This window comes from Dreissena polymorpha, chromosome 2 (genome assembly GCF_020536995.1).
Source record: "Dreissena polymorpha isolate Duluth1 chromosome 2, UMN_Dpol_1.0, whole genome shotgun sequence".
In the NCBI taxonomy this organism is placed as follows: Eukaryota; Metazoa; Mollusca; class Bivalvia; order Myida; family Dreissenidae; genus Dreissena; species Dreissena polymorpha.
The window spans coordinates 135,142,572-135,167,882 of NC_068356.1; the positions used below are offsets into that span (position 1 = coordinate 135,142,572).

The 25,311-nt window shown below is 35.6% G+C and overlaps 1 protein-coding gene across 4 annotated transcripts; it reads left to right on the forward strand.

The window, feature by feature from the left end:
• Positions 1–11,399: 11,399 nt before the first annotated feature.
• Positions 11,400–24,935, forward strand: LOC127869110 (ras-related C3 botulinum toxin substrate 1-like). 4 transcript variants are annotated; one of them, XM_052411448.1, is made up of 7 exons: positions 11,812–12,249; positions 13,522–13,593; positions 18,034–18,151; positions 18,526–18,588; positions 19,763–19,897; positions 20,040–20,059; positions 22,670–22,808. In XM_052411448.1, the coding sequence occupies exons 1-7, from the start codon at positions 12,215–12,217 to the stop codon at positions 22,680–22,682; spliced, it is 456 nt and encodes a 151-aa protein (XP_052267408.1). In that variant the 5' UTR covers positions 11,812–12,214; the 3' UTR covers positions 22,683–22,808. The 4 variants fall into 4 exon arrangements, with proteins under 4 accessions (XP_052267409.1, XP_052267408.1, XP_052267405.1 ...); XM_052411449.1 differs by lacking the exons at positions 11,812–12,249; positions 20,040–20,059 and adding an exon at positions 11,400–11,491 and having other exon boundaries at positions 22,670–24,935; XM_052411445.1 differs by lacking the exon at positions 20,040–20,059 and having other exon boundaries at positions 22,670–24,935.
• Positions 24,936–25,311: the final 376 nt, after the last annotated feature.

Sequence of the window (25,311 nt, forward strand, 5' to 3'; positions counted from 1 at the left end):
TAGCAAAAATGATCAAAGTGTCGATGTTAATCAATTCAGATTTAAATCTGTACATGTTATGTCCTTATTTTTTGATAAACACTTCGAGTAGCCGTCGATGTTGACATTTGCTATGTCCACACAAAACGATGACGTCATTCGTCACTTGGATAGGGCGCACGCGCAATGAATCTACCATCGACCGAAATAGGTGACCAACCGAAACAGGTGACTGGACGATAACTTCATTTACTTGTAAGTATTTTCTTTATTCACATATTTTGTGATAGTTTTTATCAATTTTATTGCAGAATGCCTAGACATTTTGTTCGTGAAAGCTCAGTTTTTTATGCTCCCCGAAAATTTTCGGGGGGGCATATAGTTGCCAGTTTGAAGTTTCTTCTTTCCTTCCTTCCGTCAGTCACACTTTTGTTACAGTTTCTCATAGCACCTTCAATATTTTACCGATCTCTTACATATTTGGCCTATGGTGCCGTAGGTGCCTTTCATGGACCTCTACCTTTTCATGCGGTTTGAGGTCACTGCTGTCAAGGTCACCGAGGCTAATAATAGATTTTGATGTTACAATTTGTTACAGTTTCTCATAGCACCTTCAATATTTTTCCGATCTCTTACATATTTGGCATGTAGGTACCTTTCATGGACCTTTACCGTTTGATGAGGTTTGAGGTCACTGGGGTCAAGGTCACCGAGGCTAATAATACATTTTTCCATCACAATTTTGTTTCAGTTTCTCATAGCGCCTACAATATTTTACCGTTCTCTTACATGTTTTGCATGTAGGTACCTTGCATGGACCTCTACATTTTGATAAGGTTTGAGGTCACTGGGGTCAAGGTCACCGAGGCTAATAGTAGATTTTTTAAGGTGGTTGTTAACACATAGATTGACAAAGCGCATCATCGGGGAGCATCCATCAGTTTCACTGATATTCTTGTTTGGATAGTCAATTATGGAACTGCTTGAACGGTATAGATTTGACAGGAATGGTATTTTTTTTAAATGAAAAGCTAGTGCGTGTTATTTCCCCTTTAACAAGAAGAAACAAAAGCCTAAGCAGCATTGAAAAACTACTAATATCTTTTCATTACTATGCAACATCAAAAATTCAATTAAACAATGGAGACCTACATCATGTAAAGCAGCCTACTGTGCCTCGAGCCGTAAACGATGTTGTAGAAGCTATGACCAACCCAGACATAGTCAGGTAATTTATATATCGGGCAACAAAAGGAAGATTTCTACAACATTGCTGGATTCCCCAATGTCATTGGTGTTATCGATGGAACTCACATTTTTAGCTCGGCGTTTTTGGAGAAAACCCGAGTTATTGTCATAGCAAGCTCGTCATCTGCCGTCTGCGCCCTGCTAAAACCTTAACATTTTGTTAAGGGTCTGAACATTGGCTCTAAGATCAAATTGCTTCCACCTACAACGTTGAAACTTCATATGTAGATGCACCTTGATGAGTTCTACACACCACACCCATTTATGGGTCACTAGGTCAAAGGTCAAGGTCACTGTGACCTTTAAAAAAATTCTGACAAGCTTTCATTTATTCAAAACTGCACCCGTAGCCGAGTGTGGCACCCGTTATGCGGTGCTCTTGTTTTAAACATTTCATCCTCATGATGAACTTGCAATAACATGTTATGAAATAAATATGTTGGCATAACTTCATTGGGATATTAATTTATTATACATGTCTTGTCTGACTGTATAATACTTAATTATTAAATGGGCTTATTATCTGTATATAAAGACAAAAAGTTTAAAATTGTTGAAAAGAACATAAGCCATGAAATAATCTTATTCCTATGGGGCTGGAACGCTTGAACCCACAGAACGCGCTTGTTAAATTAATATTTTCTACACTGGAGTACCGTTAATTTTTGTCATAATACAATCATTTTTTAATTAAAATGTAAATCCATTTCGCTCTGCCAGTGTCCCTTTAGTTGATTAACACTTAAGGATTTGCATTTGGCAGGGAAGCCATTTCTTCGAACTTGCTTGTTATATCTTGTCAATACTAAATCTGATATTTTAGCAATATTAAAGTAAATACTTTCTAATCTAAACTTTTATTTTTGAAAATCATACACAGGCAATATGCCCATTAAACTGCCCTTCTCTTGATGATATGACTAGTTGTTTTTCACTAAAGGTCATTCTTCTTGTAAATTTGCCAGCTGCGCCTCATACAATTTGATTTGAAGTTGGAGCTTCTTCATTTTCAGTTTGTTCATGGCATCCAAACTGCAATGACTACAACTGAATAAAAACAGATTCCATTCAGTATTTGATGAGTTTCATGCTAGGCGTTAAAAAAAGTTGTTTGTTTCCACTAAAATCGCCAAAATTATTATGGTAGGTCGGTCGCCGTAACTTTTTTCATGTAACTTTTTTTAACTTTACAGATTAATTTCCACTAAAACAGGTAATTTCAATGACAAAAGTCTTCCAAATGTCGATGCAACATCATTTACATGTACTACTAAGATGGCACAATCATAATTTTGATAAAATAATCCAGTTAAACTAATTTTATCAAAAGCAGTGAAACATACAAATGACTGTGCATCAAAAGAAAGTATGTGTTATATTACATGGAATATTATTAATATACATGTACTGTTGTTCATTTAAGTTATTTATGCATATATATATAAAAGTTATACCACAGTCAATTTATACCAGTACAAATTTCTGACAAAAAATGTACTTAATTAATGATGTAGCTCTATATAACATGTATGGCTGGATGTTTGTTAGTGTAGGTGTGTTGAAAAATGAATTTGTCCATGGTAATGTTTTTGAAAGAGTGTGAAATCAGTAAAGCTATTGTATATTAAGTGTTAATAAATTGAATTTGCTATGCTATTGTGCCATTGGTCATTCCATATTGAAATTCATCCATCCATCTACTTCTGCAATGTGGCTGTATAATAAACAGACAATGTAATTATACACAACTAGTTCTTACAAAGGTGGTATGATACATTTCTCATTACCTGTTTGTTTACCTTATATGGATATTTTGAAATAATTCCTTAAATATTTATTGCAACTGTCAAAATAATTTACATATGTTGTTTATTTGTAAATATAAGTCATATGTTGTTTATTTAGTGTACCAGTCATAGATAACAGACGCTGGTGATCATTGTAATGACCCTATGTTTGGCGGTAAGATTCTCCCATTTTTTTTCTAGCTTGGCAAAAGTCCTCATTGGTCCCACGCTAGTTGAGTTAAAGACAGATTCTACTTCCGCCCACATTGCTTTCTTGGAAGAGCTTGAAATTTCTACATTGTCAAATAAAAACAAACGTTTGCAAAAATGTTCATACATTAAATATCGGGATCATAAGGTTTCAGTGCACTTTATGTTATATAAAATTGAAGAGTGCATGCTCACTAATAAGTGCATAATATGTATTCAAATTAAAATAAAATTAAGTTATAATTTGTCATGTTATGTAGTATATTTTATTTAATAGTAATGTGTTGCACAGTTAAAATAATATGATACAAGTTTTAACAAATATTTTATTCAGACTTACATTAAATACATTGAATTATAATGACTGTCAACAACATATAATTTTAGTTTGTTAGATAAATAAATAACAAATAAATAAACAACAGTATAATGGATGCACATTTTTATCCCTTTAGTATTTTCGGAGGACTTAGGTGTAGATATAATAGTATATATACATTCTGGACGTTCTCTGACACATGTCAAAAGTGTTTAATATTGACAGCTAACGCTGTTCATCTAGAACTCAATATATATGCAAAGCCAAATAGTGAAAAATAAAAGTATTATTTCTTAAGTATTTATACACATTTTAAATAATTTTATGGTCATTTTTATGACAATTAATGACATAATATTAACCCATTTATTCCTAGCGTCTAGAAAAAAGGCCTTGGCAAACAGTGTAGACCCAGATGAGATGCCGGATGATGCGGCGTCTCATCAGGGTCTGCGCTGTTTGCTAAAAGGAATTTCTGTTCGAAATATTCTAAATATAGACAAAAATATACTAGACATCCCTAATTTTGGAAATGAATTGTTCCATTTTCACTTACTGCTGGTGAAACGATGTTTATCGTAGTTGTGCCTCGACAAGCCTGAGTCGCTATATGGTTCACCCATAATCTGAGCAAGTATGCATACATTTTCTTGCATTGAAAAATTCGCTGCCCTCTGTTTTACTATTTTGATTGACGATCGTCTGCTTTTACTTCCGGGTTTTTCCAATTTTGTAAATGTTTATTGTATTGTACTCACCTAGGTACAAGAGTAGTCCCGCAATCAATCCTCCACAACTGGACAGCGTGATGCCGAGAATAATCAGGAATACTGGGTGATTTAGTTGTCTTTACGACTTCAGCTTGTAGCTTCTAATATGGCGCACAGGAAGAGAGATCTAACGGGGTTTTCACTTCCGTTATCAGGCAGGGAGTTGTGTTCGTCCCAAAACCGCTTCGTACATCACTCCCCCCTGTTCTATCAAAATGGAGCTGGTAACACCTTCATCATATTGATTTCACTGTAGAATCTTGACTCATCAGAATACAGTGTCCATGTGGTATTGGTGTAAAGATCTCAGTCCGGCCATGCCGACCAAGAAATGATATTCATTAGTACAAAAGTTTTATCAAGGCCTAATTAAAGTGAATTACATTAACAAAATAAATGCGTTTGCGAGCTTAGGATCCTAACTCCCATGTCTGGCTTCGCCGACCTAGGATTACATCTGGTACAAGATGCGGGTGTTTGCTGATGTGAAATCCAGGACTTCATCCACCGTCTCCCTCTTATTCGGCTGACTTCCAGTGCCACCTCTCCGATGAATGCTGGGGTGCTCGCAATTGCCTGCCTGGCTCTAAAATAGGGAGCATCGGTTTACAGGAGCAGATGGCCCTTCGGAATTCTCCTACGTTGAGTTGGGGCGACATTAGCTCTCATGATTTGCAGACATCTAGCCCCAACTTCTCCGCAGTACTGATCCGCAGCGTCTCGCATGTGAAGAATCACTGGACGGATAGGCATACTGAGTTGTAAGACCTTTATTAAGATCTCCTCTTGTAGTTTCCAAGTGGATTCGGGTGCACATCGGTCTAAACCGATCTCACCCAGGGCAACGACTGTTTTTAACCCAGGAGGTTCCTGAGCTCCTCGAATTTGGACTGCGGGAAAAACTGCACCTTTTATGGGTGTATACCCACTGCAGCTCCAAACCCTTTCTTCCCAGGATCCCAGGTCTTATATCCTGACCTGCAACTTGGGGAACGCTTTTCTCAACAGGTTCTACAGTCATATTCATTACGAATACTTTGGGTTTATTTTCATGACTGTACAATGTCGTAGGAATAGCTACATTCCCACCGCCACATTGTTCTACCACAAATGCCGTTAAGTCTTTGTTAAGTTCACATTCCACATTCTTGAAGGTACTGGGTGGAATCACAGTAGTCCGGCACACAGTGACACTAGCGATTACTTCATGCATAGGTTGTTGGGATGCTCAATGTGCCCATGCTCACATGCTCCTCGGGGATATTTACCAACATCTTGTATTTACGCATGGAGTCAAGTCCGAGAAGCATATTATTCTGAATTGGTGCCACATTCACGTTTTCCTCGAATTCAGACTCCCCAATCTTTATCGTAAGAGGTCCGCAAACAAATCCACCCATAGACATAATTCTGCCTGCAGTGTTAAGCCTCAGCTTCTTGATAACTCTTGGCGGTTCCGATAGTCTATGACACATCCTGTCTGAGATAATAATCAACTAAGCTGCAGTATCAATCACTGCATTTGTCTCAACACATTGCAACTTAAGCAGAATCCTAAACATGGAATTTAGTGACAATTGAAGAACCACAACTTGATCATTGTCTTCTTCTGGTCTTACTTCTGACCTATCAGATTCAGTTGGGTTGTCATCTGTTACCATGGTTTGCTTAGGTTTTTCCCTCTTCTCCGTAGATGAGTTTTGCTGTGCTTATTCCTTAGGGCTCGGGCATTCCCGAGACAGCTGAACCTCGTTTTCATTCTCTGTGTAATCAGGTGTATACTGATCCCCTAATGCTGTTTCTTGGAAGAGACGCTCCAAATCAGTCTCGTCTATACCTGGCTCTTTTGCAGGCGAGTTCAGAGTGCAGTCGGGTTTATCCCGACCGATACGCTTCTCATTGAACAAACGTCGAAGACTAAGACCATGTGTAACATGGTTGTACTTCTTGACCTTTTGCGTGGAAGTATTCCTGTCTTTAATTAAATCCCTATCTTCATCATGGACTGGGCTATTTAGCACTGGGGTCGGGCTTCGCCCTCTTTGTCCGACCCGGAAAAGTTTAAATTTTCCTCGTTCTCTTCCGTTTCCCCAGTAAATTGGACATGTTTACTGCTGTCACTTTTGCGGCGTGGACAATCTGTAATGTAATGATTTTCTTTGCAGTTGAAACAATGAAGTGTTGGGGGAAGTCTGTTCGGGGACGGCGATGCAGAGCGAGGTTGTCTATACGGAAGGCGCTTGAGGATGGTATCAACAGAGGTCTTGATCTGGCTGATCTGTTGTTCAATTGTGTCTAGACGTTTCTTACAGCCTCCCAATCGAGTCAGTGTACTCTGACCAGTTGGGCTTTGTGACTCCTCTTTCACTGCATATACGGAGCAGCATTGGCTAATGTCTTGGACATATGTCTGTCTAACATCTCGTTTGGCACGGCCATGGACAGCGGTGTGAGTGTGGACCGCCCACTTCACCTTGTCCACTGCTGCCTCCATGGTAGATGGGCGAGCATTTGCTACCATCTCACCGGCTTCCTTGTTGAAGCAACCGTGACAGAAGCGTAGGACTGCCTGGCGATACATATAGTCTTCGGGTAGATCCCGAAAAGCTTTAGAGGCTAATGTCATGATTCAGTCTACCCAATCATCAAGGTCCTCCTCCTCCTCCTGTCGAGCAGTGTTGAAGGCAATTGTAGCCGTTTCAGGTAAATCTTGATAACCAAATCGTTTCTCAAAACGCTTGATAATGTCGAAGTACTCCATGTCATCGTACTTCTCCACCAGATTTGCAAAGAAATCACCGGCTTTGCCCGTAAGGCACCAACACAGGTTGTCTTTGCAATCTTGTGCTGTCCAACGCTGAGGTTCTGCGTATTTCGAAAATTTCACATAGAAAGCCCTCCAGTTGGATTTTTCATCATAAGTTAACGTCTTAGGTAAGTTGCCAATTCTTTTCATTTGCTGGTCCCTGTGACCTTGATCGGAGTAGGTCGGATGATTTGCAGGTGTTCGGTCAGCATATCCGAACCTTCTCGCAGGACGCTGGTTTGAAAGCCTAGGCGAGTATCCCGCAAAAGGAATATTGCTTTCAGGTTGGTACGTCGATCGCAAGTCAGTGGCAGGATAATCCACATCAGCGCTTGCTGATGTGTATTCGTGGTTCAAGTATGACTTGTCGCGGCCTAGGAACCGACTGTTAAAGTTTACATCAGAGTCCGCATATGGCATTTGAGCACCATGGTAGTAAGAGTCATGTAAGCTTGATCTATGGAACGTGTCGGAAAATTTGTCAATTTCGTCATGTTGTGTAGTCGGTTATTGCCGACCATACGGACTGAAATCTATCAGATCCAGCAAATCCTTTGATATTCTAATGTATGGGATCATCGACAGTTTTTTTTCATCAATAGGTCCCACCCTCTCCCGGTAATCAATAATTGCATTGGCTGTACGGACCCCAATACCAGGCAGTGACCGTAGTTGTGTTATAGATGCTGTATTAATGGGGGCACGTGCCAATATTCGATGTATTGTAAATGCAGGAAGGGGGCAGGCAAAGACAAATTTGTATATAAAAAGTATTAAAATGTAATGGTCCTTTAAGAAAATAATTTCTAAAAATGCAGTGCCCCTTTAAATAGTTTGTAATGCCAAGGAAACTTAAATTAATTATTAAATTAATTTCCAAAAATGTAATGCCCCTTTAAAAAAAAAATGTAGTGTCCCTTTAAGTAATTGATTTAAAAAAAACGTAGTGTCCCTTTTATAAACACAGTTTTCAGGCCAGCTTATAATTTTTATTGCCATTAAATAAATGTGTAACAACAGAAAATAGAAAAATAGAATCTAGTTGTTAAAGTTGAAAGCACGTGGAGCTCCGAGCAAGATGCTGAAGCAGCCAAACACTGTAGATAGCAACTGGATCTTCAAGCGAAGCGCTGACGTGTCCAAAAAGGTCTGGTACATAAAGCTTCAAGCAAGACGCTGAAGCAACTGACACACCCTGGTACTAACTGGCTTCACGCGATGGGCTGAAGCGACAGCAAACTAGCCGATCAGATGTATTATTCTGTTAATTATCTGGAACAGTAATTTGATAATAAAATAATTATTCAAATACCATGTGCGTTTGTTTAGTTTATTACTGTCTCAGTAAAGAGATTTCTATAACAATAGCAGTATGCTAATGCTGTGGCTATTTATTTAGTTATGGTTTACCATGATTTGCTCTGTTACAAAATGAATCTTGCTGATATTTCTTATAAATTAAATTGCTGTTCTCCAACCACGTGAGCAAAATTCACACAAATTTGGAAAGTGTGAAAAAGTGATGTATGAAAAAATTTGTAAAGGAAGAATAATAATATCCTATTAATTGTGTTGTTAAAACAAAACAAAACAAAAACTTGCTACTATTTAACAAACGAAATTGTTGTTAGACGACCACGTGACCTAAAATTCACACCAATTTGGAAAGTGTGAAAAAACTGTTTGAGGAAAATAAAGGAAGAAATTTTTTATCCTATTTGTTTTATTTGTTAAAATAACTGTGCTAGTATGATGAAGACTCCAAATTGTTGCACTACGGCTATCTAACCAACTATTCACACCAATCGAAAGTGCGAGAAAAAATGTGTAAGGTAAGATGAAGTAGGAGAAAATAGAAAACATTGAGAGGTTCTTACCTTTAATCCTCGCGTAATAAGAAAGGAGAAAGGATAGTGGGAATTTTTCACGACCTGTAATTCCCGAGAAAAAAGAAAGAAAAGAGATGAACCAAATTTCGAGAATTTTTCACAACCTGTAATTCTCAGAAAAATATGTCCGAAATTTGCTCGCAGCGCCAATATTGTACTCACCTAGGTACAAGAGTAGTCCCGCAAACAATCCTCCACAGCTGGACAGAGTGATGCCAAGAATAATCAGGAATACTGGGTGATTAAGTTGTCTTTACGACTTCAGCTTGTAACTTCTAATATGGCGCACAGGAAGAGAGATCTAACGGGGTTTTCACTTCCGTTATCAGGGAGTTGTGTTCGTCCCAATACCGCTTCGTACCACAATTGTTGTATAAAATAAGGTCGACGAGAAAAGTATGTTATCGATACAGAAATGATGTGGCAACTGTTTCGATACATACCGAATCCGTAAACCTCACACATATATCCTTTTTGTATCAATTACCCACCATTCACACTAGTAAAACCCGTTCAATTTGATTATAACGTACTCCGCTAAACAATTGTCCGCCATTTTGCTACCTAATTAGGTTACAATACACTAAATGATCGCTTCATGTAGGGCTGTACTCTCTAAAAAAATATCATAGTTGACAGGAAGGCATGTTTCACACTTTTTACCATTATTCGGGTGTTATCTTGCGGAGATAATGGTAGGGCATGAATAGGTGTTCATTACTGAATCCCAGAAATATGATACACGTGAAGACTATAGTAAACCATTGCACTAGAAAAGGTTACATTCCACTAAGAAACGGCCGAAAAAAAAAGTTTCAAAAACAGTTTTGATTTGTGTCTAGTTCTTTCTTGCATTGTACATGACATATCTTTTTTATTGCATAAATCGATTCCGCTTAGAATGGCCTTTAAGAAAAGGTATGGTTATGGGGGTCTCTATGTGCAAAATGTTGCATTTATTTTCGCTCAAAGTTGTCGCTTTTACATTGAATTATATAGGGAAACTATTTAGTGTATTATGACCTAAATAGATTTCAGAGAAGCGGTTATTCAAATAGTACGAATCGTCGCACAAACGAAATCGGATAATTTTGCCTTAGTTTTTAAGGTGAAATCTTACCTAAGTAACAACCTAAGGTTTTTTATGAATACGAAAGTTAAGGAAATCCTTACCTTAGGAGAATTGTTTGATAACTAAGGAAATTTTCTCCTTAAACCTTAGGTGCTTTATGAATACAGGTCCTGGTAGTGAAAAAAACTTTGTCCAAAATTTGAACAATTTTGTAATACAAAAACAACCGTAAATCACATTTTAAGACGCACATAAATTGTTTGGTTAAAAAACTAAGTTGTTTTGGCAGTTGTTTTGGCAAAAATAATATTTTAATGCTATTGATTTTTGTGCATTTAAATTACCAATATTTTGACAGTTGTTTTGATATGATAAATTTTCAAATGTCTTGTGTGTGTTTACTTCTATATTTGCACATAGGTGCATACATTTGTAACTATGAGAAAGATCAAATGGCAGATGTTTGGTATCTTAAAAGAAGATCAGTGTTGAATATTGACTAGATATATACATACTCATTAACTTCCGTTTAACCGACTTTGATATATTTTAACAATTCAACGTATTTTATTTAACTATGCAAAAACTATTTCATGACCGCTAAATCTATTGAAAAAATACGGTTGTTTTCGGTATCGAAAGCTGTTATTGCAAAAACAAGTTGCAACTAGTCATCCCGTATAACATCCAAACATGCTGAGATGCTTATCTCATGATGTCAAAGCTGGACAACATTTTTTGGAAAATGTTTTCTTGTTTTAAGTAGTTATTAAAGAAATCGAAGCAGTAATGACAATGAAGCTTAAACGTATGTGCGTTTGACTCAGTCATAGATAAATCAATTGTCATTACTGTCTCAATAAAAATACAAATACACCTCAAGACCTACTTCTTATACTAATACTACTATCATGTTTTCTACTGCCACTACTAATACTGCCACTACTACAATTACCTATATTACTATACATCTCTTCTGCTACTCCTGCTTCTAGTCCTTATGCTTCTTCTGCCTCTTCTACTACAAATACTATTTCTAATACAAAAACAACCTATCCTTCACTTATCGAAAAATGAATCACACAACTCATGTGCGTAATTTAACTTGGTGGTTTGTGTTTGTTTTTAATTTCACCTCTCTCGTTGCAATTATTTCTTAATATTGTGCGACCCACACAACCTACAGATGGAAGGAGGACGGACGGACGGATAAGGGACAAACAATATGCCGCCCCCCCCTCCGTGAAAGTCAGGTCATAAAATGGTAAAACAAACAATATAGGAAATCGAAAGTAGTAATATTTAACTGAGATTGTATAAACAGCTCCATGCACTAAACAGTTCTTTCCCTATTTGCTGTCATAAAAATAAATGTAAATAAGTAAGATTACTGATTGTGATAAATAACAAGGTAATAATGACATTAAGTTGTTATTGTATTACAAACTATTAGCGAATCTTGTGAAAGTTAAGTACTTTATGAAGCAATTTTATTACAATTAGTTTTCATGTTACTGGTTTAGGTCATTGTTTACATCTTACTTGGTGAATCAATTTTTCATTTACAATTTGCTCACAACGTCAATTGTTATTGATGTGTGTTCAGAGATTTAAATGTGCATCACACACATGCATAAAATTGGAGTAGTAATATAGGGACATATTTGCTTCCTTATAGAAAAAACAACAACAACACGTAAAAATATAATAAGTTGCTTCGAACATGGATTATCTTGCTAATATTTTCTGTTTAACCTGCATGTTGACAGTATAGCCTGTCAACAAAAATACCTCTTATGCTCTACTTCCGCTAACCAGATGAATTACTAGACTCGCCCAATATATGATACATCACATATCCGCAACGGTTCGATGGACAAGATGTACATAGATAGGTTATACTTTGTCACTGAAATGTGTCATAATGCTCTTGCAAATTGTGTTGTTAACAAAATTACATGCCGCGTTTCGAACAATAAGAAAAAGGTTATAAAGGAAATCTTAGAATTGAGACCCCGGATGTGTTTTTGTGGTCAAATTAATTAAGCAAGTATTATTTCCATGGGAAAACAGTTAAAGTGAGCGAAAGATCGAATGCTTTAAAGGATTGTTACGTTAGTAGCTGAACAAGAAAATGAAATTTATAAAATGTGTTGTAGTAGGAGACGGGTAAGCTTTTTAAAAACTTAACATAACTTATACTACCAATACTATCTCTGCTTCAGAAACAACAATAGTTCAACAACAACAACTACTACTACTACAACAGCAACTACTACTATAACGACTACTACTACTACTACTACTACTACTACTACTACTACTACTACTACTACTACTACTACTACTACTACTACTACTACTACTATTGATACTACTACTTATAATACTACTACTATTGCAAGAACACCACCAACAACAACAACTACTACTACTGCTACTATTACTTCTACCTCTACTACTACTACTACTACTACTACTTCTACTACTACTACTACTACTACTACTACTACTACTACTACTACTACTACTACTACTACTACTACTACTACTACTTCTACTACTACTACTACTACTACTACTACTACTACTACTACTACTACTACTACTACTACTACTTCTACTACTACTACTACTACTACTTCTTCTACTACTACTACTACTACTTCTACTACTACTACTACTACTACTACTACTACTACTACTACTACTACTACTACTACTACTACTACTACTACTACTATTACTACTACTACTACTACTACTACTACTACTACTACTACTACTACTACTACTACTACTACTACTACTACTACTACTACTACTACTACTACTACTATTACTACTGCTACTGCTACTACTACTACTTATACTTTTACTACTACTACTACTACTACTACTACTACTACTACTACTACTACTACTACTACTACTACTACTACTACTACTACTTCTTCTACTACTACTACTACTACTACTACTACTACTACTACTACTACTACTACTACTACTACTACTACCACTACTACTACTACTACTACTACTTCTACTACTACTACTACTACTACTACTACTACAACTACTACAACTACTACAACAACTACTACTACTATTAATACTACTACTACTACTACTACTACTTCTACTACTACTACTACTACTACTACTACTACTACTACTGCTACTACTACTACTACTACTACTACTACTACTACTACTACTACTACTACTACTACTACTACTACTACTCCAACTTCTACTTCTACTACTACTATAACTACTACTACTACCACACACATATACACACATGAAACAATTTGCATTTGACATAACGTACATATCATTCAAGTACATAGCAAAAGATAGACCCAAATGAGTTTGAATATACAGGTAAGCTGATATGTAGACATATTTAAATGTGCATTTTCTTCCTGTTTTCAGAGCTGTGGGTAAAACATGCCTGGTGATTAGTTACGCGAACAACGCCTTTGCAGGGGAGAACATTCCGAGAGTGTACGTTTGCAATTCAACGACTATTCAGCATTTAAGCGTGTTTTTTTAACTGCTTAGCGTATCAAAAAGGGGATTCCATTTTTTAACTAACCAGGAAATAAACTTAATATTACATTTATATGAAATATATGTGATTAGTTTTCAATTTGAAAGGGCTTAGTACGCCTGTGAAATAGGCTTTTCTATATGCTAGCTACCTTCGTTGTGTTTATACTCGATTCACTTCAAAGGCATAGACACGACTTATAATTACCAAATCGTTATAACTTGACCGATTTTGAAGCGGCTTTATGTATTTCTTACGGTAAGATGTCAGTTAAAAACGAGTTCTGCTTATTCAGTTATTTTATTGTATTGTTGAACTTGGAGTTTAAATCAAAGTTTTCAGGAACGATAATTACTCAGCTCTGTTTCCATGAATTATAACTAATATGATAATAGGTGCTACCTAATTTACGGGCAAAAGCTTATTTGATAACAATGTAATGTTATAAAAATTTGGACATCATTGTGTACAAAACATAATAATTGTTTCAATTCAAAAATAATGCATCCAAACAATTAAATCTTATTTTTTGCTGGATGAAGCGTTTAACATCTGTCAAACTTTTAAATCTAATATTTCTATAATTGTGTGCTTATGTAGCCTCTAGAATTCAAAGATAGTTCGGTGGCTGCGGCGTAGTGGATATGGTGTCCGCTTAGCGACTCGGAGGTCTCGGTATTGATCCTTTAAGTGGAAGCGGTCTTTAGATCACCCTTTAGAAACCAAATAATGGTCCTACCCAGGGTACAGATTGTTTTATTATGTCTCAATTCAACTCGCATAGCATGATTCAACATAGGTTATCAAAATAATGTAATGTTTCAAATCAAGTTTTATTGTCAGGATTATCAATGTATAATTATGTAGAACTGAGGGACAGCATACTTGTTTTGCAATTGAAATATTTCATACATATTTGTATCTCACAGGATTTTCTTTCGCAAACTTTTGTTGCCTGCTTTCAATTCTGTTGTAACAAAAAATAGCAATTTCAAAGCAATTCATAAACCACAGTCTTACTGCACTTAGTTTGTAGCTGTATATTAAAGATTTTAATGCCAACAAAAATGCTAAAAAAGCCATATTTTTTATTTATACATTCTAATAACACATGGAAGAAACATAGATATATCTTTAATCATATGAGCTTATTTATATGTCAGTCATTGTCTTTCTAGGCTTATCCGCTAGCAAAAGCATGTAAATAATGTTAATTTATTCAGTAGATATATACACACTTATATGGTTATGTATGGTGCTACAAAATACTTCGCAAACTGTATTTGCATGTAAAAGAATAGTAACACAATACATAATACTAAATCACTATCATCAACTTACAAGAATTTGAGGTACAGGTGCTTGCAAACTGATTATGTATTTTGAAAAACTGTGGAATTAATGAAATATGTATTATAAAACATTCTGTGCATGTATGAAAAACAAGTATAAAACACCATTGTATGCAGTTTGTTTAATACAATATCGTAAAATTGTATTACTTTTAAAATAATAAACAATGCTGCGTTTGTACCAGCGTATTATACATTCATCATGGACCAACAAGTAACAGCCAAATTATGTATTTCACAATAAGCAGGAAATGATATTAATGAATTAATTACACAAGCTTTAATTTTATAATTTCATAGCTGATTTTGTGTATAGACAGACACATATAAGCCCTCTAAAAATCTATGCAAGTTTACATGTGTTCCGTCGAAGTAAACAACAGAACCAAAAAATAAGATCAACATGGCTAATATCTTTATTTCTTGGAAACTTCGTTTATGGAAACCAAATCGGTCAATTTTGCTCAACAGTCTCAGAATGGCTTGTGTGATGCCCAGCACTATGCAGGGCAGGTTCTAAAAAAGGAAAACAAACAAAAAAAATACAATTTTATTAATGATGCTGCAGTTTTGTAAATGTCCTTTTTTGTGTGTTGATTTTGAAAAGTCTGAAATATTTTGGTAATAAAATCCAACAGTATTTAATTAAGCGGTTTAATGCCTAATCGTTATATAGTGATATGTAACCTAACAGCAAATCGGCATAGTGCGCGCAGACGAAGTGTTAACACGTTCAAAATAAGCTAAAATACTGAAAAGATAATTTGGAATATTGATAAATTTTGCAAATACACGTGTTTCTGATGGATTTAAACCACAACAAACTACAATATCGCGCATGATCGCATGTAAACTGCTCTTAGAGCGAATCGAATTTGGGTCACAAAATATAACATGTAAACAGCCCGTATAGTAGGGTTGCGCAATTGTAAAACCGCAGGAAAAGCGATACCACGAGAATACAGATGCCGACTTCAATGTTTTTTCAGATCATTTTTTAGCTCATCTATTTTTTGAAAAAAAAATATGAGCTATTGTCATCACCTTGGCGTCGGCGTCGGCGTTGGCGTCGGCGTCCGGTTAAGTTTTGCGTTTAGGTCCACTTTTCTCATAAAGTATCAATGCTATTGCATTCAAACTTGGTACACTTACTTACTATCATGAGGGGACTTGGCAGGCAAAGTAAGATAACTCTGGCGTGCATTTTGACAGAATTATGTGCCCTTTTATACTTAGAAAATTGAAATTTTGGTTAAGTTTTGTGTTTAGGTCCATTTTATTTCTTAAGTATCAAAGCTATTGCTTTCATACTTGCAACACTTACTTACTTTCATAAGGGGACTGTGCAGGCAAAGTTATGTAACTCTGACTGGCATTTTGACAGAATTATGTGCCCTTTTTATACTTAGAAAATTGAAAATTTGGTTAAGTTTTGTGTTTAGGTCCACTTTATTCCTACAGTATCAAAGCTATTGCTTTCATACTTGCACAACTTATTAACTATCATAAGGGGACTGTGCAGGCAAAGTTATGTAACTCTGACTGGCATTTGGACGGAATTATGGACCCTTTATACTTAGAAAATTGAAAATTTTGTTAAGTTTTGTGTTTTTGTCCACGTTACCCCTAAAGTATCATAGATATTGCTTTCATACTTGGAACACTCGCAAACTATCATAAGGGTACAGTAAACAGACAAGTTGCATAACTCTGGTTGTCATTTTTACGGAATTATGGCACTTTTTTGACTTAGTAACTTTGAATATATGGTTAAATTTTGTGTTTCGATCCACTTTACTTCTAAAGTATCAAGGCTATTGCTTTCAAACTTCAAATACTTTCATGCTATCATGAGGTTACTGTACCTGGCAAGTTGAATTTTACCTTGACCTTTGAATGACCTTGACACTCAAGGTCAAATTATGAAATTTTGCTAAAATTGCCATAACTTCTTTATTTATGATTAGATTTGATTGATACTTTGGCAAAACTACTCTTACCTGCCATACCACAATAGACTCCACCCAAACCATCCCCCGTGCCCTCCCCCCTCCCCCCCGAATCCCCCCCCCTATTTTTTTCATCTCACAAATGACCACCACACCCTCACACTATACCCCCCCCACCCCACCCCCCCCCCCAATTTTTTTTTTTGAAACGGTTAAAAAACACAATTATTTATTTTTATTATTTTATTTTTGAAATACCGTCCAACCGTCGCACCCAAGAATCCCCCGCCCCCTATTTTTTTTATATTTTTTATTTTGCATTTTTTCCGCATTTTTGGAAGATAATGTAATAAATGTCCACACCCCCACACTATACACCCCTCTTCACTCCACCCCTCCCTCCTTTGTGATTGAAATTGAGAGTCCCTTCACTTTTAAAAAGAAAATAGACGAGCGGTCTGCACCCGCAAGGCGATGCTCTTGTTTTAAACAAGCGTTAACTGATTTATGAGGATAATAATAAAAATAAGAACTCAAATAAACTGAAGCAAATAAATTGCAAATAAATCGGTATTTATTCTATACATTTTAGGCGGGTTATATTTTCCGAAATTGTGTTTGAAAAAAGTTATCGTAATTTTGTGGTAAACCAATCTGGGACTATGGCTTATTCCCTTATGGCCGTGAAACAGAAAACAGGAAGCAAATCATATTAGAGCAAACAGTCGTATTTTGGCGGTGAAAAACCTGTAATGCAAGAAGATTGAGAACAATGTGCTACAAAATAATGCCTTTCCTAGCGTACTTTTTCCCGAGGTATGTATATACGTGTGATATAGCATTTGCCGAAGTGTCTATGTAGCTCTAGTGGTCAATGAATGCATCGCGAAAATATATGACGCGGGCAGAAAATTTTCGTGTCGAATAGATATGTTTAATACTATGTATATATTTTTGTCAGAAAACTGATACAAATAGCGGTCAACACCCGCCGCTGCGTTGCGGGCTTTTGCCCGAACTAATTCATGTTTCCAGGTACGATAACTATTCAGCCATGTTTCCAGTAACGATAACTACTCTGTTATGTTTTCAGGTTCGGTAACTATTCACCTGTCGTGATAGTAGACGGTAAGCCATTCACCTTGGGAATTATGGATACAGCGAGCGAAGTAGAGTACGAACGTCTGAGACCTCTCGCCTATCCACAAACGGTAATTAAAAGTCTGTGGCCGTTAGGACTGCTTTGACCGTTGTGCAGATAACCGTTTTTTAATCGATTATTTTTTTAATCCAAATAAAATAAAACACATTATACCGCAGAATGTACCGGTGCATTCAGTTTTGGTTTAATATTATTAATGGTTTAATCGCCCTGTTCGGGTTAAGTCGACACGTGAACATGCATGTATAACTATTTATACGTTAAGCGGTTGCGTTAACACATGAGCATACACAACTATATGTTATCTTGTATGAAGAGAACAAGAAGAATACCATTGAAGTTACACGGTGAAGAGATTTGCAGAGGTTCATACCTTTTCTGTCTAACCGTCTTCCTGTTTTGTCAGCCTTTTGATTTTTTCAGGAAGTGTTCTTAATCTGTTTCTCGCTGATCGAGCCAGCCAGTTTTGAAAATGTGCGACTGAAGGTATAAAACGAGAATCATGATGATGATGATGATGATGATGATGATGATGATGATGATGATGATGATGATGATGATGATGATGATCATCATCATCATCATCATCATCATCATCATCATCATCATCATCTTCATCATCATCATCATCATCATCATCATCATCATCTTCATCATCATCATCATCACCACCACCACCACCACCACCACCACCACCACCATCATTCCCATCATCATCATCATCATCATCATCATCATCATCATCATCATCATCATCATCATCATCATCATCATCACCATCATCATCAGCATCATCATCATCATCGTCATCATCATCATCTACATTGTCATCACAGTTATCATCATTATCAAAACTTAAGCTACCATCATAATGTATTGAATCATCAAATATTCTAAATCCATCATCATAATCCTTTTCATCGGCTTCATTGCCATCTTTCAATTGCTGTTCATATTTGTCATTCCCTAGTTTTTTTTCATTTTCTTCTGCTTATAAATCCCATATTGTAGCGAGATCTTGTTTTTCATTCATCACGGTCGTATCCTCTATATTTTGTACGATTGTGTTTTTTCCTCGGTCAATGGTGCCGCGATGATTGGTAAACAATTAATTATACTGAGCATGCTTGCTGAAAGCATGATCGACATCAATTGATTGTCGATCGCCTCGCCCAGTAGTACTCACATGATTTGTGAACATTATTTTCATGCGAATCACGCTCGGCAACAAGTATTCCAGATATTTATTGTGTTCTTCTCCTGCAGTAGTATCCGGATTTAGTGAGAACAATGTTATTTTTTAAGCTTGTTTGACAACAATTATTACGATCATTGATTGTTTTCTCATAATGCACTGGAACCCGTTCGATTGGTGAACAATTCGACTCTTTAAAAGCATGTTTGACAACAATTATTCCAGTCGTTTTCCCCGCGCCCAATAGTACCCTGATGATTACTGAACAGTATATATTGTATAAAATTTCTAACCATATAGGTCCTCTATTGGTGACAATAATAATTTAAGTCGTTGATGTATTGTCTTTCCTTACCGCCTGATACAACGATGATTTACGAAAACATGTGAAATGTGAAATATATTATCACAAAACCATATCCGACAACAATAATTCCAGTCGTTGATTGTTTTGCACCCGCTTAGTGGTACCCAGAAGTGAGCCACCACTGCCCCCACACGCCCATCGTCCTAGTGGCAACAAAGCTAGATCTCCGAGATGATAAGGAGACCACGGAAAAGCTCAAAGAGATAAAGCTCTCGCCGATCACACATCAACAGGTACATTTAAAATATTCGCAGTTTCTTTAATATAATCGACGTGACCTATCTGCAGGTACTTAAACATAGCCATATGTTTCAATAACATAATATTATTCATAGGTACGTTCACATATGTTCATGTACTTTTGTATATCCACAGGTTCTTTCAAATGTCATTAGGTACGTTCACACATTCCCATTTCTTCACATGCCTTCATTTAATTTAACATATCACCAGGTATTATCACATATAAAGAGGAACTTTATCATGTCTGCTGTTACTTCATATATACCCAGATACTCACGTTTCTGCATGTACTTTCACAAATTTGCGTATTAATTCACATGGCCAAATGTATGTCAAATGTCTGCAGACGCTCCAAAACATGAACATAAACTGAAATCTTGTATTTTCTCATAACCCACTTTCACGTACCGAAAATATCACATATCAATAAGTACATTCGCACGTATGTTGATATTTTCACTTAATATAAAAGGTACTTTCGCATGGCGAAATTTGGTTGTACATGTCTTTTTGTACATTTACATATCCACAGACACATAAAACCTCTTCATTTACATAACCTTATGTATTTACAAGTGTCTGAAGGTACCGTTATATATCTACAGGTTATTTCACAAATCTATGGGTGCTCCATATATCCGCAAATACATTCATTTTCACGTATCATAAAGGATTCTGAGTTATCCATATTTATGTTGACATGTTTTTGGTACTTTTACACAACCCCTGGTACTTTCAGATGTCTGAAGGTTCTTCAAATGTTCTGCAGATAGTTTAAATATGTCTGCATGTACTTTCACGTGTCTGCAGATACTTTTACATATCTAAAAGTGTTCTCACATATACCAAGGTACGTTTGTATGTCTACTGGTACTTTCATATACCCCAAGATATTCAGATTTCTTCAGTTACTTTAACATAATTGCATTAAATCCAACATGTCCCAATGTATGTTCAAATGTCGGTAGATACTTAATCAGAAACTGACATATTGTACTTTCGCATAACCACACAAACTTGCACTTTTACATATCGAAAATATTCTTGCTTATCCATAGGTAAATTTACATGTATCCTTACATTTTCTCCTAACCCCGGGTACTTTCACATATTTAAAGTTTCTTTTACACGTGCATTCACATATCCACCGAGACAAAACATATTCACAAACTTTCACATAACCACATTAATTTTATACATGTCTGCAGGTACTGTTATATATCATCAATTACCTTCATTATAAACAGGTGCTTTAACATACTTGCAAGTACATACACTTTCACGCAAAAGTCCGCAGGAAATTTCACAAGCGCAGATACTTGCACATATCTCATAGGTATTCCCACGTATACAAAGGTGAACTTCTAGGGTAACAAGTAATGCATCAACAACAAAGTAAGGGTAAACAGCGCTGTCTGTATGACTACCTATTTCGTGAGTAAAAACTACTGCTCGCAGAATTATTTTTTTATTTATTTTCATGACGACTTGTTCTTATATACCACAGGTATTCACCTATTTGTAAGCACATTTACATATTCGCATTTAACTTCACATGTCACAATTTATGTCCTCCTGTTTGCAGTACTGCCATACATGAACCGATGAATTTACAATTGTATATATTTTTTCAAATATCAGGAAGAACATGCAATTTTACCTATCCGAAAATATACTCGCATATAAATATGCACTTAACATGTTTGCTGGTGCCAACGGAACCAAAGGCACATTTCTAGGGTTACGTTGATATGTTGACACATATAATATGTACGTCCACATATCCCCAAGGACACATTTGAACGTCTGATGGTTCCGTTATATATCTAGAGCTACTTTCATTATCTACAGGTGATTTTATATAACCCAAAAGTATTATCGCATTTCCACAGAAATATTTACATGCATGCTGGTACTTTAACTTATCGCGAGGTACTTCAATATGTCAGCATATACTTAAACATGTACTCAGTTACTTTAAAAAAACCTGAATGTACTTTCATATATCTGCTGATACGTTTGAAAAACTGCAGTTTCTTTAACATATCCGCTGATATTTTCACACTTCGACGTCAAATTTAAATGATTTGCGTGTATTTTAACATGTCTGCATATACTTTATCTTTTACACCTCTTCAGGTACGATACTATATAAACATGTACATTAACAAATCTTCATTTAATTTCACACATATAACCGTATTTTAATATTCGTGCAGATTTAAGATGTCCAATTGTAATTTCAAACAATCCACAGACACTTATACACCTGTTTGTTCACATACGCCCAGGTACGTTTAAATAACGTCAGGTACTGTCACAAAACTCTAAGTAATTTAAATGTACGTGTCGGCAGGTACTTTTCCTTATCCCCAGCTACATTGACATGATGCCTGGTACTGTCATGTACAACATATCTGACTGTATTATACGAAGATTCTTATGGGAAACATAGGAAATTCTTTAATATAATTCATTAAGTCTCTGGCAATTTCGTGTTGAGGTGCGTATGAATTGAAATGCCTTTACCTAGTGCCAAGATAGATCTATGATTTCATAAGCGGAATTCTGAATTGTTCTTTTAAGGTAAACTAAAGTTAAATTTTTGTTCTTTAAGCTATTTTGAATAAAGCCAATGACAGACATACGTGTGTGTTCATTCTCAAAAGCATTAATGATAACATTACTTGTCCCCCAGTTTAGTGATGATGTAACGTGTTATCACACCGTAAACAAGCAAGCATCATCTGTTATAATTGCAGGGCCTGGCTCTAGCTAAAGATGTGAACGCCGTGAAGTATTTGGAGTGTTCCGCTCTCACGCAACAGGGTCTAAAAACCGTTTTTGAAGAAGCCATACGAGCCGCAAATGTCCCACGAAAACACATAAAAAACACGGGTCTTTTGTGTACACTGTTTTGATGTCACTGCGCATAGCAATCAATTTTTGTTGAATCAGTTACTTTTGAACACTGTTTTAACCGCAAAAATGATGTCAATGGCATTGTTTTGCAGTTTTTCAATATTAAACATGGATGTTACAAGTGTAATCGTGTCTTGGACGTTTTAAAACGCTTAGTATTAGTATTGCCTATTACGCGTTCCTGCAGACTGCTGACTTTTTTTATATGTGTGGTTTAAGTTATTTGTAAACACGTTATTTAATCGCCATCTATTATTAATGTAGAAAGGCAAGTTTTCAGTTTTACATGTATATGATTTTTTTGGTTGCTTTAAAGATTTTATGTGTACATGTTTGTACACAATTTATCTAAATATCAGTATTGAAGTAATATCATATGACCTTGTTAATTGAATTTATTAAATAAATTTTACATGTACAAACTTTAACATTTTTAGCCTCATAAGCCGGTTAAATGAAAATTGCAATGGCTGAGTTTGACATATTGCTTTTTTATCGGATAGTTTTTACGTAATGTGGTTTTCAGAAGGCTGCATGTAAACAGCGTTCTGAGCATGCGTCGGCGTTGATACGCATAACTTGTTGATATCTTGTCGACCGTCATTTTCTACCAACTTTTTGGAAGAAACAACACATGTTTTAATTCAAAATGTATAGCCGACATTTTTCACATGGCGTCAAAGTTATAATAAGCCGGCGTTTGGAGGGCTAAATATTTAGCTAAATTTGTTTCCAAGATTAGACATACACTGCTAGTGGACTGTTGATTCGGACCTGATGATTAACAAGTGTGTTTATTTAAATATCCCTTCGTTATTTTATCAAGTTACGGTATCTGTAAAATAATCATTGTACTTTCGATGTTGTTAAGCGGTCATTTTTCCTTTAATTTTTATTTGAGAAGAGTCATTATACATCTAAAATAAGTAATCCGACTATCAGTTTCACAATGGCGGTCCTTTTTGTAGAACGCTGATAAATTGTTATTCAATTTCAATTAATGTTTAGTAAATGGTTTGCAAAATATCACCAACTATTTTCACAAAAATCACGTGTTTGGGTTGATTTTTGCGGTCGTTATTTTGCCTATTTGTGTCAAAATCGCCGCTCTAAAGAGCGGCTTTCTTTTATACACACCTTACACACCTTAATTACGAATAATTAATGTATTATATCCGAGGACAGCTAACTTAAAGATAATCAGATTTTCCGATTAAATAAATGTCGTTTTTTAAATAACATTTTTTGGCTCGCACACATTCAGGCACATTTGTTATATATTATTCGCTTAATTAAAATGTCTATGATCACGTACATTTTTCAAGAATATAAAATGTATATATTTATTAGTTCATAATAATGTAATGCATGAGTACAAGGGAGAAAACTAAGATTGTTTGTGCTTGATTTGTACATTAATTTTGCACGTTGAAATAGTTGTTATTTAATATTTTAATAATTCGATGATGCCATACTCATGTACATTCGTCCTTTCTGAAATGAAATCACGTTTGAACATCATTTTGAAACTGTGTTTATACGTTTATTTAATACATTTTTATAATGGAACAGGCTATGTATTTATATTTAAACTTGGAAATCCCAAAAATTTGTTTAAACAATTTGTTTGTCATAAATATGTCGTTTAAAGTTGACATTTATATTTCATGTTATTTTATATAATAAATAGTAAGCAGCAGCAGCGGCAACACCATTAACATATGCATGTTTTGCAGTTTTTTGAAACCGACTTAAGACGAAATAGAAGGTGGCGCCTAGCATTTGAGAAAAATATCGCAACAATTGAGGTTGCAAAAATGTCCATGCCGTTCAACCTTAAATCTTCGTATCTTTGCCCAGGTGCTTGATATAAACTTGCTCATCCATGAAACGATACAATTAATTTACATGGTGCAATACATACATATGTATATGTTTTTACTTTTTGAAGCATTTAATAAGTATAGATTATTATGATTATTATTATTGTTTGTCTTTTTAATTAAACAATTTTATATGTTCTGAAACACACAGCTTCAAGAAAATTTATGTATTTTTATGCATGTTTTTTCTAGAATGGAAAATATATGTTCAAAAAATCTTTAACTTTCTTTAATCTTCTATCTTCATTTTTAATCGACATTGCATATTTTAGAAGAATCGAGTTCACGAGTATGACGAAACGTTGTTATTAACGTTTGCTATTCGGCGGTTCTTTGTTTAATTTTTCTTTACAAGATTAGATTTCTGTTTAGCTCGACTGAGATATTGTGAGCTTTTGTGATCGCCTTTTGTCCGTCATCAATTTTAACCTTGTTAACACTCGAGAAGCCACATTTAGTGTCCAATATTCATGAAAGTTTGTCAGAAAATGTGTCCCAAAGTTATTTTGGACGAGTTCCAAACAGGTTCCGGTTGGTTGAAAAACATGGCCGCCAGGGGGCGGGGCAGTTCTTCTTAAATGACCATTGTAAAACATTTT

Excerpts from the sequence above, each read along its gene's own strand:
- LOC127869110 (XM_052411445.1), top strand. The coding sequence starts at position 12,215 with ATGAAATTTATAAAATGTGTTGTAGTAGGAGACGG. Across the intron at positions 12,250-13,521 it reads TGTGTTGTAGTAGGAGACGG|AGCTGTGGGTAAAACATGCC; the intron begins GTAAGCTTTTTA and ends TCCTGTTTTCAG. Across the intron at positions 13,594-18,033 it reads GGGGAGAACATTCCGAGAGT|GTTCGGTAACTATTCACCTG; the intron begins GTACGTTTGCAA and ends TTATGTTTTCAG.